This window comes from Netta rufina (genome assembly GCF_964035555.1).
Source record: "Netta rufina genome assembly, chromosome: 2".
NCBI classification, from domain to species: Eukaryota; Metazoa; Chordata; class Aves; order Anseriformes; family Anatidae; genus Netta; species Netta rufina.
In genome coordinates, this window is record NC_140124.1 from 156855068 (window position 1) to 156873214 (window position 18147).

An 18147-nucleotide genomic window follows, 5' to 3' on the forward strand; every position below is an offset into this window, starting at 1 on the left:
AATTAACAAGCCAGCCAACTGTATTCTGTAATATCTTCCATTACAGCGCTGGGAATTAGATCAGAAGGGCAATAAACATCATTGGCTCAAATGATCCAGCGGTATTTCAGTGTTTTCTGGCCAAGCAGTGAATGAGCTCTGAAAACCAGCAGCTGCAGCACTGCCGCCGCTGAGCAACGTTCCCGTGGGAGAACTGATTTAAGACATTCCTTAATTAAAGGACTGTCCCTCTTTAAAAAATCCAGAGCCTTGAATCACCTGTGGCTATACGAGGCCAAAAAAAAAAAAAAAAAAAAAAAAAAAGAGGTAATAGGAGCAGCAGCAGAGAAGTACCTCTTAATTCACCGCCGTGCAAATGGACACAGCAAGAAAAAAGGAGAATGTCTTTAAATAACCATGCAGCCATGTAGTACCTGCCTACAGGGTAAAAATATTTCTGATCACAAAGGAGAGCAGCTATTCCTGGGTACACATGAGCATTAAGGACCCTCATCCTGGGTTTGACCACATCGACTCAGTGCAGAGTTATTTTCCCTTAAGGAAAAAAAATGTAGATTTAATTCAGCAAACTACACCAGCTGAGCTCTTCCTAATTGTCCCAATTTACCTCCTCCAAGCAGCAATCCCTTATCTCAGCCATACATTTCCCTGTCCCCTCGGATCCAGATAGCCCTGAGCAGAACCAGTAGCTTTGTGCTCAGAGCATGCATTTTTCAGGTGCAGATGTGTTTCTGGGATGATGCTTGGGAATAACTTCTGGTTGGGCTGGGATGACTTCATTCTGCATGAGAGCATATCCTGTGTGCTAGCGAGTTACCACACTGAAAATCTTTCTGCTTTTATTTGCAACACCTATCTTTGTGTGGTCTGTAGCCTTTAAAAGGATGTTTCCATGCCACATTGGTTGTTCACACAAACACTGGAGAGTGCTGAACCAAGACCTGACCCTTCCAGACCCAGTTACTAATGAAGCTATGCATGGATGTTTGCCTTTCAGCAGCTCTAGTTTTTTTTTGGCTTTTCTACAGCTGCCTATATTTTAAAGCTTGCAGCTGACATTTACTCCCATTGACTTCCCCCTTTACTCATCCTTTGTAGACTGTTTTTTGTGCTTCGTTGCTTCTTCTTTTTGATTTTAATGATTTATTTTTTTTTCTTTAACTTTCTAAAATAGTGTTGTTCCCTCTGCTGTTCGTCTGCAATAATGTCTTTCTGAACATCCATTTGCACATCCTTGGATGATTCCAAGTTTGTTTTATTTTGGATGTTGGTGTTCTTTTTATATTTCTTTTTATTAAATTTTATTTTTATTCTTATTTTAAACCCACCTGCCCTTAAGCAAGTACAATACTTTTTTAGGAAATCCTTTTGTAAAAGGAGGATAAGACCCAGACAGAAAAGTGAATGGTTTTGCCAATGTCAGTAGACTTAGTGAAGTTTTGGATGGGGAGAGACTTCCATCAGTGCAGGAAGAGCTGGGAGCAGCCTGATGCTGGTCCCACTCTCCTACCCAGCCTTGTCAGCTGCTGGCCATGGGGACCTTTTACATACTCAGACACCTGATTCTTTTCCTGCTGCAGAAATAGTGGGATCCCCTGTGTATTTAGGTGTCCAGTATCCTGTGAAGTGCCTACAAAGAATTTGGCTTTTTAGGGACCAGCAGCGCAGCTATGGGAGGTATCCCCTCCCTGCCTGCCCCTCTTAACAGATGAATCTCCTAGGCCTGACAGCATTAATAAAGTATTTGACTAGCATGGACATTTAGGCAGCCACACATGAGAGAAAGAAAGAAAGAAAGAAAGAAAGAAAAGAAAGAAAGAAAAATTTTATTTTTCTTTTTGTAAGGATATGAAATGAACTCTGTTTCTTCATGTCAGGGCCAGAAAATATGTCTGGGACATATTCTTGCCATGTTCTTGCCAGGGTAGATATGGCTTTTAAGGCCAGTAGCTGCAGGGGTCCATAACGCATTTCATAAATGGTCTAATTCCCAGGGAAATAAATGCAGAGTGGCTGTGCGGAGAGCTGGAGGGGCAGAGGGCAGGGTCCATCACCAGCAGGTGTCTTTGATGGCATTTTAAAGTAATGGGGCCAGTTCTTTCTGCACTGTATTCACTAAAGCTTGTACAACCACTGATGAATGCAGTGGGACTCTCCGTTTTGCAAAGGGACGCAGTGGGATTCAGCACTTTCCCCCAGTGGCCATTAAAGCACATCTTCTCACTTCTCTTCCCAGGAACAGCACTGTTCTAAACTCCAAGGTCATCTCTGTGACTGTGAAGCCATTTCCCCGGTCTCTCCTCACCCCCTTGGAAATTGAATTCTCTCACCTGTACAATGTAAGTCTTTCCTGGGAAGCTGCACCACCCCACATCTGCGTTTTGCTTCTTCCTTGCCAAGGCAGGAAGAGCATGATGGCACTGCTTGCATGGGGAAACACGGGCATATTTGACCCACATTCACATCATTTCACTGTGAGGCACAGCTGTGGGCAAAAAAAAGAAATGTACATTCATCAGAAAATAGGCTATGACAGTGATCTTCCCGGGTAAAGGAAGAGGGAAGGGAAAGGTTGTTCTGATTGATGCTTGCAATGTTCCTTGCAGATACCACTAGAGACTTGAATATTATTGTTGTGGTCAGTGCTGTAAAAGGCAGATGAAGATCCCCTCTAGGGTCCCCTGGCCAACCCCAAGCAGATGTACATGATGGACATTTACATACCCCCAGGTCCCTTCTTGTTGTGGATTTCAGATGTCCTCCTGAGGCTTTGGAACACGAGTATTAGATCTGTCATGTATTTGCTTTGGACCTTCCAGGAAGAATTTTCTGAAGTGCACAAAGACAGCTTCAGAAGAAGTAATGATAAATGTATTTCAGGGGCTTTAACCACACCTGGCCGCCCCCTATAGGGTCGTGGCTCTTCAGAGAACTGTGTCCCACAGCAGGACGTGGTGTACTTGATCCACTTTCCAGAAGGGAGCAGCAAAAGGATTCTGTATGAGAGAAGGGATGAGGAAGAATATCAGTAGGTAGAGACAGTATTTGGAGTCAAACCCTTGCGTAGTCCTTGTGTTGATGGAGAGCAAAGCGAGGTCCATTTTATTTTCACCTTTCAACCCAAGGGTAAGAGAAGCTATTCCAAGGCCTCATATCTGTGCTCCATATCAGACACACCATGCTGAAAGTAGTGGAAACTGTTCAGCAGGACCTGAATAGTTCTCTCCTCTTGCTCCAAATACCCCATAAACAGCACAGCACTGATGTGCTCCATTTTCCTCTTTCTTTTTTTTTCCTGACAGGGAACCACCAACCAGACCTGCATCCTGTGGGATGAAAATGAAGGGTGAGTTTTGTGGCTTTCTATTTACTCTCACGGGCCCGTGTGCTTTTGGGGTGAAATCCTCACAATTTTAGCAGTGATGTGTCAGTCTGTTGTAGTCGCTTGAACTCTTTACTCATTTTTTTTCCTGCATCAACCTCCACAACTAGCAAAGGCCTTTGCCCTGGTGGGGAACAATCCTTCCTTCACACAGATGAATCTCTCCTGGTGTTGTATACTATTGTCAGTTGAACTGGGTCTTATACTTAAAGAAGTAAAATCAGGTTTGTCAGTGTAGCTCATGAAGGGATCTGTGTGCCAAGAATGTCACATACCTGTAACAGGGCATCATATCAGTCTGAGCAAGGATCTTATATCTACTTCTGCTCACAGGAAGGGAGGTTTGTGTATTCCTTTGACCCCAACCCATGTTTTACAAGGGTGGCTTCTCATTTTGACTCTTCCAACTTTGGATGTTACAACATGAGGAATACGTGAGCTGAGACATAAGATCATGGTGGCTCTAAAGAATAATGCAAAATCAGAGCTCTTTGTTGCAAATATAGCCTGCCATGGTGAAGTAGGTGTTGTGCAACTGAGATATAGTAATGTGATTTCCGTGAGGGTTCCTGCCATAGCTGCCTTGAGTATTGTGATAGTGCCTAGCAGGGAAAAAAAATCCAGAGTTATAAATGTTTCAGGACCATAAAGTCTGTATGGAAAATAATTGCTAGAGAGAGAAAAAAAAAAAAAAAAAAAAAAAAAAAGCATTCCAAAAATGTGGTCTCAAATCCTGAATGAACTTAACGAGGGCCCAAAGTGTCTGATTTAATGGTGTTTTTACTTCGTTAACTTTTGCATCTCAGTTTGTGGACCGACCTGACTCCTTTTCTGCTTACATTCAGTTTCTCCCCTGGCGCATACCTCTGCTTTTATTATTATTTATTATTATTATCTGCAGCATCTGAAAAATGATTTTATTCTTCCCCTTTCATGCTCCATTAAGCAGCATATACACACATAGGCGGGCAACATATTTGCAGTCAGTTCTTGTAGGTCTGTGATTAATTTGGCATGTGTGAGTGGATCCAAATGAAAGCTGAGGAACCCAGGGGAACTCTGAGCTTGTGAAATCACATCCGTGTTATCCACTAGGGCAGCACTGGTCCCTCTGGCTTACCATGGAAATTGCTCCAGCATTTGAGAATGGTTGGTATTCAAGAGCAAGGTGTGGACCTCGAGTGCTCTGCTGACCTCATGCAGCAGGACATGGGTGGAATTAATAAATGGGGATTGTATTGTATTGCCTACATGCCAGAGAGCAGATTCAGTCTGTAGGTCAGCCAAAAAGAGAGGGTTGTCTATAGGTGGGCAGGCTCAGGAGGAAGCTTGGACAGGAGCTGTCCTGTAGGAATTAATTGAGATTAAAGCTTTTGTGTACTACTCTGTTTTTGGAAAGCCAAATTAGAAGCTGGAACCAATGCCTCTTCTGGTCTTCACAGAAGCTTGAGTTTTTTGGTTTTGTGTATTTTTTATTTTTTTTTCTGCCATACATTTTGCTTTTATAACCCTATCCAGTGAGAGGGTTGTATACAGAAGGTTGAGGGTATTTCATTCTTACTTACCCCCTTGAATTATTTGTAGCATGAGAAAGGAAAAAACAAAATCCAGCCTGCACATGGAGGGATTTTAGGTGGGATGAGGGCATTCAGAGTGGAAACACATCTGCTGGAGCTGGCACTGAAATGTGCCCGGTGTGAGAAGCACGAAGGACTGCCCAGTGCTGGACATGGCTCGGGGAGCTTGGATGCCACTGCAGATCTGGGGGCAAACCAGTGCCCCTCACCTCCGCCTTGTCCTGGCAGCTCTGGCTGCTCCACATGCTTGTTCCCAAGGCTTGGCAGCTTGTTCAGCTTCTTGTTGTCTCTCTGCGGGCACGGGATGTTAGGAATATTTCGGTCTGACCCACGGCATCGAAGGATGGGCTAAGAGTGAAGCAGGCAATTTCTTGGCACTGGCATCGGGGTTCAGTTCTCATGGGTGGTTTCCAAAACCCCAGCAGATTGTTTGCACAAATGTTGTTGCTAAGACTCGTCTTTGTGTGTGTGTGTATGCACGCACACACTTGTTTTCAAACAACATTTGCAGTCTCAAGCAGTTAAAATCTCCAAAATGCTGGTGTCAGCAGATTTTTCAAGGGGATGTTGCAAAGCTAGACCTGATCCCGTGAGCTTTGGCAAGGGAAGCTGCAAAGCTGTTTGCACAAGATTTTAAAGCTCATTTGCCACCACTGCTGTGTCCTGGGAAAGTCTAATGAAAGGCAAACTCTGCAAACCCTATTGTCCAGGACTGAATGCCCACCTCCAGCTTGAGCTGCACCCTGGAGCTCTCAAGGGGTTTAGATCACGGTTTTTGATACTTGTTTCCTGATTGGAGTAAGGGTTTCTTTAGGTTCCCCTGGGTTTGTTGCCTGGTACATGTTTGAGATCATGGCTGGAGACTCAGGAAACCCTGAGGTTCAGTTGCACTTATGTGGGTTTCCCTTTGCTCCCACCTTCTTCTTCCTGCCACCTCTCTCTCTCTCTTAATTGGAAATTAGCCCACTGATTGGTCTCATAAGATGGTCGTGCAAGTGGGCAAATGTCAGAAAATCTTATTTCCCTGCTCTGACCAATTCAATAGCTCTACAGCTTCATTTCCCGTGGTTTTCTCCCTGCCATATTCCCCACACAAGCCAAGACAATTTCCCATGGTTTTGCTTACTCAGAAAACATTTCTGTCTCTTAATCTGGCTCCTTTGCTGGCTCTCCGTGCTCCTGCTCCAAGATTGTGTCCCCAGTCACCCATCTGAGGCTGGAGACCTTGGGGATCCAACCTCCACTGCAGCAAACCAACCTCTGGATTTATCCCCTTTTATTTGATGTGACCTACCAGGCACAGAGGCAGGGAACTCAAAGAGCTCCTGCCTGTTACTGCAGCCACCTGAGCTTTCAATCCCATCCAAAAGATGCTGTGGCCCTTTAAAAGCCACTTAAAATCCATGGGCCGTGAAGGGTTGAGCTGTAAAATTGCAATTAAAACTGACAATTATCATGTGGGCATGTGCTTCCTCCAAGACAGAGTTGTTAGAACACATTTAAAAAAAAAAAAAAAAAAAAAAAAAAAAAAAGGAAGAAATCCCCGGTGCTCATTCATTTGCATTTAGATAGATATTTAAGCCAGTATTATTAATAATGGATTTTTGATTTATTAATCCCAGCCCCTACAAGTGACTATTAGATTCGTGGGTGGCACCCCTGTGTCTCTTTTCTCTTCCTCTTGCCCCCAACTCCTCACACCATCAAATAAGAGGGGCGAGGATCAGGGACTCATTTCTGTTGTGTTGGGTGCTGCAAGTATGATTAATGAGCTTAGCACCGGCTGGGTAATTGAAAGTTGAAATCAGAGAATGATTTGGGATTCTCTGGCTCTCCTCCAAGGGTATTCATCTGGAGTAATTATTAGCTGCTTAGCCCTGACCAAGTTAAAGTCCAGGCATGATCTGGTCGGGTGCTCCCTCTTTCTCCTGCTGGGACAGGATTGGGTCGATAGATGCAGTCATTTTATGTGTTCTCACATTCTTGCCCACCACCAGATTTTTATTTCTCACCCACCATGATTTGGGGCACCAGGGGGATCTGGCCAGTCTGTGCTGCCAGGGGACTCATCCCTTGCTCTTAGAGGGGCTGGCAGGCTCCTGCCACCAAATTTTCTTTGCTTCTGTGTCTCCAAGAAGAGCATAACAATATAAAATAAATGTAGGCATTATATTAACTGCTCTTGAGAGACCTTCTGAGCCTTCACAAATATTTGCATAAAGAGCTTTTCATTCCTAGAAGAGAAAAAGCCTCAGGAATCTGTGGTTTTAATTCAAGGACACTCTTACCTTCCCTTGGGAGAGATCATCTGTTTCAGTAATTAAAGCCTTTAACCTATCTCGTTTAAGAAATGCAGACCTTGCTGTGGAGGAAGGTGCCCCGTGTATGCCAAGGTTGGGCATGGAGAAGGTGAGCAATGCTGCAGGTCATGGGATGAGGCTGGGTCGCATCCTCCTGGCTCCATCCCAAACCCAATCCTCATCCAAGGTTAGGCAGAAATCTCCCCCGTGGATTCACGGGGTGTTTTATGACACTGCCAGTCAGAGCAGACTATCAATCTGTTCCTCTTGGGACAAGCCAAAGGAGCCCGAAAGCATCCTGGGAGGAGATGCCAGAATTTTGCCCTAGGGTTGCTGTGCTCGTGGGGTGTCTGTAGTCCAGCAATCTTGTGGGTGTTGCGGTGCTGCTGAGTTACCTGAGGTTCCTGATTTCAGGATGGGATGCTCAGGCTCTAATGTAGACAGTCCCAAGCTGCCTGAATTCCTGACTGCGTGCCCTGTGTGGTCAAAGGAGAGCTGCTCTCTGCTGCGTGCTGCAGCCTAGCGTGAGGAGCAGGACACTGTGCCCTCCTAGCTGGAAGCCTCTGATGCACTCAATAAAAAGAAAAGCACTTTTTTTTTTTTTTTCTTTGTGCTTTCCAGGATTTTAATGCAATCCCAGTCCTAGTGGTTGCTCATTCATTGCCTTCAGAGTGCATCTACAATAGGTCTGTTTCTTCTTGTACTCCCTGCCCAGTGTCACAAGGGAGGGGTCGTAGTTACAGCATCCTATGGAGACTTTCACACCGGCCCATTGCATCCACCTCCAAATAACTTCCCTTTGAAAGAAAGTTCCTTAACAGCAGGAAACAGCTTCCTTTTTCTTTGACACATCTTTTGCGCATCATCTAGTGCACTCCCAGCCTTGCCGCTGTCACACATCAAAAGCTAACGTGGCCTGCCTGTGTTGAAAAAGATGGATGAGTGCCCGTGTACAGGCTGCAAGGCAATGTTACAGCCTCAAAGCCCCATGAGAAATCACTTCTTTCCTCTTTGCACCCACTCACAGCACATTATGCATTGTATTTCCTGCTGCAACACTCCAGCCAGGTGTGCAGGAGCCACCTTGCCAGTGTCACCTCCTTCACGTGGCCCTGTGCAGGGTGCCAGTGCTGGGACCCCTGTCCCAGCTCCCCTAACTAACACCTTCAGCTTGTTTTAGCTCCAGCTGCAAATGCTGCCTCTCCTGCGTGTTCCCGTGGAGGAATTGAGGGGATGGTGGTGGACAAAAGGAGTGATGTGCTGCACAGGGGCATGCAGGGAGGTTGGTGTGAATTAGTTCCCCTGTGCTAAAACCCGTTGAAAGTAGCCCTGATCCAACCCAGATGACTTCACTTTCAGTGTGCACCCAGGCAGACTGAAGGATGGCCCCAGGAGTCCCTTTTTAGGGCTAAACGAGAGTAGCCACAGCATTTCTCATTCAGAGAAACCAGGTCACACCTCCAGTGCCTGAGGCTTTAGCTTGCCAGCTTGCTCTCAGGGAGGCAAGTCCAGGGCAAGCTGGTGCTGCTGGAAGCCCAGGGAACTGCCTCCAAGGGACTCTTTGGCCTTTGCTGAGTGACTCCTCATCAGTCAGCACTGTCCATGGGACTGGGAAAAGCAGGAGCTGGCTTTTCTCTTGCTCCTTTCACAGCACAGGATGCAGGAGAAGCCGAGCAGCATGATGCAGGGCTTGTGCTGCTGCCAACAGAGCACAGTTTAATAGCTTCTGACAGAGGAGAAAGAGAGGATTCAGGGGCTCTGAATCGAATACTCCAGCTTCTCCCTCACTTTCCTAGAAAAGCAGTCAAGAACACAAGTGGAATAAATTAATTTTCTTTACGGAGCTGGCAGAAGTCCCACTAGAGCCCTGTTGGGAAGAGGCTTTGGGTTCGGCAGGGTTTCCCCAACCTTTCCCTGGTGCTGGGTGTGTGCTGTGAACCAAAGCACTGTGAAGATCAGGACAGCTTCTGAAGCCCCGTGTGTGTGTGTTTGCATTCCCACATGGGTACACACGCAACATACATGCGAGGATAAAATGAGGTGAGTGTTTGGGAACAAGTGGGTGCCAGTGCCTGGCCATGGGTATGTACACATGTCAGTGTTTCTCTGTGTAATTGATGCAGGATGCTGTTGGTGAGTCCCTGTGTGGATGTAGGGATGTGTGCCCTATGCAGGTATCTGCAAATGCAGGGTGGTGCTTATGCATGTTTGCTCTTGTATGATCAACACAATCATGGAGTCACAGAATGGGTTGGGTTGGGTTGCGTTGGGTTGCGTTGGGTTGCGTTGGGTTGGGATGGGTTGGAAGGGACCTTAAAGACCATCCAGTTCCAACCCCCTGCCATGGGCAGGGACTCCTCCCACCAGCTCAGGCTGCCCAAAGCCCCATCCAGTCTGTCCTTGGGCTTGCCCTGAAGCCACAAAGCCCTTTTGCAGCTGGGAGGGGAAAAGTTCAGCAGCCATGTGGCCCTCTGTGGCCACCTGCCATGGAGATGTGGCTACTGAGGGTCTCTGGTGACACGTGATGTCCTACTGGATTGTGTGAAGCAGAAATATCTGGGCTCTGCACCCATTCCCTGGTGCATTTCTCCTGCATTTCCCTTGGTGTTTGCCTGCGTGGTACCTTGTGTGTGCTGATAATGTAATAACACAGCACAGGCAGCTGCCTTTGCTGGTGGAGAGCTCAGAATTCCAGCTCCAGGCCTTTGAGTGCAGAATAAAAAAGGATGCTGGGGAAACTTGAAGCCCACCCTTGGTGTGGTCCAACTCCAGTGGGTCAATAGCCAACAGGGTGTGTTTTTGAAGCAGCTTCAAGGCAGGCTCAGGTGTATGGAGGAGAGACAAACATCTGCAGTGTCAGGATGCTCATCACCTGCCACGTGTAAAATTCAGAGCAGGGTGCCTGTACCTCCATGCACTTATTATTTAATTATTTATGTATTTTTCTGGATTGATTTTTTTCCCCTTTACGAGTGCAAGGAAGACAGTCTGGATCCAGAGGAGGGCTTCCCTAATGGTCCTGTCTCTAAACCTGCAGATCCCAGCAGGTCTGTGTCCTTTGGAGCCTTGTTTCTCTCTGCTGGAAGCTGGAGGCTGTGGAGCAGCCTGTGCATAGCAGGGGGGGAATGTGTGACCTGAGCAAAAGTATCCCAGGATTGTCCAAAACACAAAAGATAAACACTAGGTGGAAGCTCAAACAGGTTGTGTCCTTCCAGGTCCTGCTGAGAACACAAGGAGTTTCCTCATCAGGTTTTCTTGCTCAAATGTCTGGCAAGACTGAGAAAAATTCTGATGAACTTCTCTAAGTGGCTCATTTCTGATAAAATCCATGAGCTGCACAGGATGCAAGCCAGACATAGCGATGCATGTCCTCATCACAACCGTTTCAAACAGCGGGGGATCAGTTTTTCTTAAAATCTCTTGACAACCATGTACGGATCTGTTCTTTGTCTTTACCTGCTGAAAAACATCCTGAATTGGGTTTCTACTGGGTTTCTTACCTGCTTTAGAATTGCCTTGTAGTGGGGAAAATAATGCGGGGGCAAAACTGCCTCTTCCAGTCCCAGAGACCTTGCAGAGCTCTAACTTTGCTGATGGGAGCCCCTGGGAAGTGGTCAGGGTGCAGAGAGAGGTCTGCGTGCCCATCTCATTGCCTGAGGATGGACAGGACTGATGGATGTGCTGGGAAATGTCTGAGAGTTGGCGCACAGAATAAGGGCAGGGAAAGCTTGACCCCATTTTTGAAGAGGAGAAAAGGGCTTGTTTGCATTTTCACCTGACTGCTCGTGCACTGCACGAGGAGATGAAATGTTCTGTTAAAATACAGCAGCAAAAAGAGGACACCGTGCCTGGGACACAGCCTTCATCTAACAATGAACTTTCTGTGTGTCTGGGCAAATCAATGTAAGCTTCGTGCCTCAGTTTTCTCCTAGTCTACTGCGCTGATAACACCCGACAGCTCTTTTAAATGTCATGAAACCTAGGGGTGAGGAGCTCCATTAAGTGACAAGAAATAGGAAAATTAGGTATTATTACTTGAAAATTGGATATCTAAATGTGAGATTTCTGATTCTACTTGTCATGCACGTGAGATGAGCCCACATCTTGTCAGCTTTGCCCATTGTGGGAGCAGCAGCAAGGGATGCAATGTGAATTTTAGCCTTCACGGAGCAGAATGGGACCATAGGACCATGCACCTGAGCTGCAGGAGCTGGAAGATGGCACAGAGCCATGGGGCTGAGCCCTCCTGGAAGGCAGCAAAGCTCTGTGTTGGAAGGACAGATCCTTCTCCCCTCCTCCCTGATTTACTGGAATTCCCTTTAACCCTCCATCAGGAGCCTCGGAAAGAAAAATAACTGACACAGCAAGGCCAGAAGGCCCCATTAACCCCCCCGGGCTGCAACACGGCATGTAATGATTTTCTGAGTTGTCAAAACCTTTTCCAATGCTGTGCAAATACTTGGATTCAATTACAGTAACGACCCTTTGGATCCTGTGTATTAATCTCCCAGAGCCACCCTCTGCTTGGGGCCAGAGCTACCTCCCAAGGTGATTTAATGGACATGGGTAATGCTGGTGGGGTGGTTTGTCAGACAAGGAATTGGGGTCTGATGGAGAGCCAGAGGAGAAATTCACTCTTCCCTGGAGCCTGGTGCCTTGCAGGGAGACTCCAATCCTGACCCAGCAAGAGATGAGGACCTCCTAGAGGGAAATCTGCAGGTCTGAGGACAGTTTTCATCCTGATGTCGATGGTAATGGAAGGAAAAAGTTCATAACTGCAGTGATGAACTATGCCTGTCCTCAAAATCCCAGATGCTGTCATCTAAAGATGGAGAAGGAGAAGCTGAGGGAGCATCACACACTGTCACCAAGGAGGAGCACATCTGAGCCAGAGCCCAGAGCTTCCATCCTCTTCCATGGCTCTGCTGGTGGCTAGGAGCAAAAGCCAGCTGTGTCCCAAACCAGGCAGACAAGACACAGAGGAGGCAAGGATCCAGGAGAACATTTAGTTTTTCCAGTGGATGTTATTTATTTAGCGGTGGTTTTGGCTCACGTGTCGAGTCTTAAGGACTGCTGAGCATCCTTCAAGCATCCTAGGCAAGGCTCCTGAGTGACCTAGGGGCACCCCGCAGGTTTTGGTGCAGGGATCACCAACAGCCAGGTGATATTTATTTATTTATTTATTTATCTGTGGTCTGATTTCAGCCTTAATACTACCATCTTTGGGATGTCATTTGGGATACATGTGCCTTCCAATGTCTATAGGGGCCCAACGAAAGCTGCAGCAGTGCATCAGGGGCTTTCTACAGTGTGTCCCATGCATGGGTTAAAACTGTGCTGGAGGCTGTGCTGACATTTAACAGCGTGTGCCAAGGGTCTGTTTAGTAGTGCTGTGGCCCAGAGCAGGGGTGCAGCAGAGAATTACAGTGCAAATTCCTAAAATCCAGGTTGTTTCAAGAAAAAAAGCAGCTCCTGGAGCATGGTGATTCAAGGAGAGCAGAGGAAGCTTCCTCTGCCCAATATCACTGAAGGATCTGGCTCCTAGCTGGGGAAATCCACCTTCAGCTGCAAGGATACCTGGTGGGGAGGGATTTTTGATGCTGAGGGCATAAATTGCAGTTGCCAGCACGTGGGGAGAAAGTAGCATCAGTGTGGATATGGGCAGGGCTGCAGCAGGCACAGCTGCAGCATTTTGCATGGAGGAGTGGTGCAGTGATCGGTCCTCGCAGAGGCTCTGCTCTTCAGCCCCATAAGATCGACTCAGGGTGAGGAGGGAGATTTAATTTGCTTTGTCTGAGGCTCCTGTAATGTGGCAGAGGGGAAAAAAAAAAAAATGCAGCTCAGATGTGGCATTGACTTAGCACGATGGAGCAGGGAATGGTGTGGAGATGATGGGGAGGTGCATCCCCTCACAGTGTCCTCAGGGGTATTGCATTAATGGGACACTTGTTCTGACTTTTTTTTGATGTATCTCTAAGCAGAAATCCCCACGCCCTTCTTGGAAGCTGCTTTTCCATCCGTTTAGGCACCGCCGTCTCAGAAGCATTGTTACACATGGTATCGTGGCGCGGGCATTTCCCCTCTTCCCAGTCTGTTTCCAGCCGATTCGTTCAGTTTACAAGCGCGAAAGATGCTTCTGCTAATTGCCAGCTCTGCTGGCTCCTCCTGGGATCTGGGAAGCAGCTGAAATTGTCCTGACTGCTACATCTTCAACGGCAGTAAAGAGCTGCTGCCGCAGCCAGGGAAGCAAGGCTCGCATGATTCCTATTACTGTCATGCCTGAGCGTTTCACAGCCTCCAGTGTGCTGCTCTTGCAGCTAGAGCTGGACAACCCCCCTCCTTTTCTAGGTCACTTCTAGTTCTGAAGTTTCTTTAGCATTTGCCTTTACCCAGATTAAGGTTTTAGGGGAGTGTGAGCTGTCTCCTGCCCCATTCTGTTACCCGTAGGCAGGTGAGGGCTGGGACCAGCAGCTTCACCACTTTGGTCCTTCCCTGACCATCTTCTCCCTGCTCAATGCATGGTGGAGACCTTGATTCACCAGCCAGCAGTGCTGGGCTTTTGGATGGGATGGGGACAATATAGTAAACCTGAATGCATTTCAACGCTGTGATTTCCAAGGAATCACCATCAGGACTCCTGAGTGCCAAATGAAATGCCGTGATCAGCTCCATCCCCACTACACACACATGGACACCCTCTGATCTCCAGCTTCTCTCTCCCCAACAGGTTATTTGTCCCCAGTGGCTCCTGAAACTTCCTTCTCTGCAAAATCTCCATCGCTAATTCCTTTGAGAAAAGCTGAGCAACTCCTGTTGCTATTGCTGATGCTCGCTTGCTCCTTTCCTCTGGATATTCCCATCTCCCCAGCTTCCCATCAGGGTGGGAAGCAGCAGAAGGCGTCCTCCTTATCTGCAAGCCGGGGCTGATCTGCTCCTGCTGAGGCTCCTGGCTCCAGGTGCACGCTTGGCACCCTGGCAATGCCAAAGCACAGGAGAAAGGTTTCCTGGGGGGATTTTGCACTTCATCCATGGTGGTGATGCTCGCTGGCTTCATCCCATGCTCTGTGCCTCCCTTCGGAAAGCAACTCCCAGGAAGGCTGAATGCGTTTTGTTGTTATTGGCTTAAAGCCTGAGATCTCAGCGGGTATCAGAGTAGGAAAAAGTCATATGGGATTTCTGAGCTGCCCAGCTTGGGAGAAGAAGTCTGAGTATTTCAGGCAGGTGTCTTTAGCGAGCAGGAGCTGCTTTGTTCTCTGCAAGGACATTGCAGAGCCCAAGGTGTCTGCACAGGGCTGCAGAAGGCACAGAAGCTGGGCTTCAGCTCTCAGCCTGCCAAGGGAGAAAGCGGTGATGGATGCTTTTGGCACCGGTGCGCGTGCGTGTTAGGAGCAGGTTTTAGGGCAGATTGGGGTGGATGGGCTGGCAGGAAGGAAGGATGCTTCACCCCCACAAATGTGCCTTCTACATAATTTCTATGTAAAAACCATCCCTGATGCTGCAAATCACAGACAGGGCAGCACAGGCATTTTCCAGTATAAATTACTTTAACCAGCACGGTCATCGTTTGCACTGCCTGGTAATTGGCAGGTATTTAATTAGCCGAGGAGTATTCCCGTGTCCTGCTGCTAAGTGGCAAGTTGGAAACTCCCCATCAGGTGAATACCCTTTGAGCCTTCCAAAGCCTCTTTGTGCAGCACCACTTCATTTCAGCACACAAAATCGGTGCAAATTTGCACAGATGCTGCAACAGCTGTCCAATTTGGGCAGGTTAACTGGCTGGGGACAGAGTGCTGCTGGAGATGTGAGGTGAAATCCTCTGGCCGGGTGTCTTGGAGAGCACTCTGTCCTTCGTGGTGCCCAGATGGAGAGAGGGGAGGCAGGACGGGTAGGACGGAGAAGAGGCTTTAATGGAGTGATGCTACTGGGAGGAGAGATGTTTCCACCAGCCCGCATCTCTGAAAGCCATTTTCATTAGCAGAGAGTGGGTTTAAAAGGTTTGGATAGCAATCCAAAGGAGCCGGCAGCGTGTTTTGTTGCCAGCGTTGCTTTGGTTAAATACATTCGCAGCAGCAAAGCTGGGAAACGAGTGCCCCTCCTCCCCCGTGACCTGCTTTCCCGAGAAAAGCACAAGCAGCCCCGTCCTGCTCCGCTCAGCACCTGCTCCTGCTTCTGCTCTTTGCAAGTGCTTTGCTCGCAACCACGTTCATCAGCAAGGGAGAGAAGGAGTGGGGACAGACCCAACAATGCTGACCACATAAAATGGACCCCAGTCTTCTGATCAAGCTGGGTTCTGCCCCCCCAGGAGCTGTCAACATCAACCCTCAGTGAAAAAACATCCGATGGGAAGCCAGGGAGCTGGGAATGGGTTGTTTGAGGAGAGGGGCAGCACGATGTCAAGTATCAGCATTTATTTATTAACATTTATTAGTGCACCAGCCTCCTCCCTGCATTAGTATCATCTTTATTTCCCAGCGGTTTCCTCCTCTCCTGCAAAAAAAAAAAAAAAAAAAAAATCCAAAGCAAACCCTCAAGTAGATTCCTTTGCACACCCACGTCGGTTAAGCCAGAAATCCCGAAGTTTTTTTTTAAGTTTTGCTTTACGTTTTCTTTATCCCACTCTCCCCCAAATGTGTAACAAACTAGCATGTAATGTGGCAGGACATGCACGGTGGCTAGAGCTGCAGAATAACGATGAGCAGCAATGTAGCACCACTGAGCCAGGATGGATCCAAGCGACCTTCAGGAACGGGCAGCTGCTGCTTTCCGAAATTTGACTTGGGAACAAGGGAGGCACTCCAAGCATTCAAGGGGCTGTCAGCTCTGCTCAGCTTCCACGAAATGCTCGTTTTTGCAGAGCACAGAGGGAAAGGAGGCCACAGAGAAAGGAAGGAGTGGAGGAAAGCACTGACTGGGAAGAAGTGCTATTCGCTGAGCTTGCACCCACTCAACCTTCCTGCTACATACGTGTATGCCTCTTTCTGTCCCCTGGCTCTTTGAGCACTTCATTGCTCCTTGTGCCTGATCCAGAGCTCACTCATGTACAGTTGGAGGTCTTAGTTTTGATTTTGGTGTTTTCCTGCAGTTCTGACCATGGATAATTGTTCCAGAAAGTCTGTCTGAGGAGCAGGATTGGATTGTGACAGGCAGGGCAAACCAGCTAGAAATAACCTGCTCTTATTGTCACCCATACGGACATTAAGCAGTCTTTATTGCCCAGAAAAATCTTATTAGGGTGGCTGAAAGAAGTGATGAGAACGCTTCAGTGTATTAAAAAAGTTAACCCCATGACCCCTCATTTTCCTCCACCTCCACCCTTACTCTCACGGGAACAGGGTCTTGGATGCTCCACTGCAAAACGTGAGCTGCTTGTGCTAAATGGAGGTGGCAAAGCACCGGTGACCTTTCTCCCAGCAACCCCAGAGCAGTGATGTGAAGCGGTCTAAACACTTAATTTGTCTTGATGGGACTGGTACCTCCTGTGCCCAGCAGCAGTGCTGAAGGGTGCCCTACTTACCCTGCTTGCAGTTTGATGGGGATGTGTGAACAGAGCCCCAAAGTTGAGCAGAGCCCCCAAAAGGCTCAGCAGCCCCCCTGCACAGATTCAGGATTTGTTTGCACAGTGCCAGACCCTTCGCAGATATTTCTTACACCCTTTCCCCTACGTCAGCAAGCGCTTTCCCTTTTTTTAGACAGCTTGCCCTTGCTTTGCCTTTAATTCCCCTTTCTCAGCTGGAAACACCAGCACGTGAAGCTATCCAACATTTCCAAGTCCAGATGTATCTCTTACTGTGATCCACTTGCATCTGTGAGGACTTTATTCTTAGATTTGTGTGGGTTTTGCTAAGTGCATTGAAGTAATTTGTACCTTTAAAGGACTGCATCTCCCTCTTGGTTACGGTTAATCTTTAATCCAGCATCTTCATCTTTGCCTGCAGCACCTTAATTTGGCTTCTTGATTTAATTTCTTTTACCGTCTGCTACCTCCTCCTATTCCCAGCCCCTCTGTCATCTGCCTGATTTATTTTTCTTTGTCTCTTTATCCACTAGCCCTGCACTCAGCCATTAAAATTTTCTGATTTAGGCTTCTGAGAAGCAGCATACCCTGGAGCCAGTGTTTTTGTGGCCAGAGAGACATCCCTCTTCCCGACCTGGCTCCGGGGCATCCTACACTCTTCGAGCCAGGACTGGGACCTCTGCAGCACTGTTTGGTTGCTGGCTTGCAAGGTGTTGCTTATAGGTAGACAACATTTTTTGGTTTACCATCACTGAGTTTGCCCCAAAAAGCTGGGGAGAGTGACAAGCTAGCTGGGGTCATTTCGGAGAAGTGGAGGCTGAAAATCAGAGAGTACAAGTGGTGGGGATGCGTACCGGAGCCGGGATCTGCAGACTCTTTGTTCAGAGCTAATAACACACTTTCGTCTTCCTCTCCTCTTTCAGTCCCATTCAGCAAAGCAGTGTTCAAAATCCCCAGCTGGACAAGCAGCTGTTTAAACAGGCAAGCCTGCTGCCCTCTCATTTCCAAGGTCTTGTGTGTGATAACCATGGAGGGATGGCTGTGTCCGTCGCCCCACGCCAGCCAGCCTTCTGCTCTGGCTGGGGCTAAGGGCAGCTTGGAGTACTTTGGGGCTCTTTTGGGGTCATTTAAGACAAAATGTTGGACTGCAAGCAGGACACAGACACTGCTATTTCTGAGGCATCCTGGCCATGCACGGAGGTGGATGTGAGATCTCTCTCACCAGGTGTCTGTATTACTCTCACTGCTTTTCCACTGAAGGCATTTATACACCCTTGACTAGCCATAGGGAGCATTTCCAGCTTGTTAACTGCTGGCTGCAATGTCTTACATTTACTTTAGCATCTGGCACTCTTAGAAAAAGCCTCTGTTGCC

At 47.7% G+C, this 18147-nt stretch overlaps 1 protein-coding gene across 1 annotated transcript in view; it reads left to right on the forward strand.

Moving 5' to 3' along the window:
- The window catches only part of ADGRB1 (adhesion G protein-coupled receptor B1), a gene marked incomplete at both ends in the record, with an annotated part of 183177 nt that overhangs the window by 74077 nt on the left and 90953 nt on the right, over positions 1 to 18147 (forward strand). The window contains 2 exons of the mRNA XM_084306745.1: positions 2237 to 2339; positions 3303 to 3346. Of these exons, the coding sequence (XP_084162871.1) occupies positions 2237 to 2339; positions 3303 to 3346 (147 nt within the window). The remainder of the gene's footprint in view (positions 1 to 2236; positions 2340 to 3302; positions 3347 to 18147) is intronic.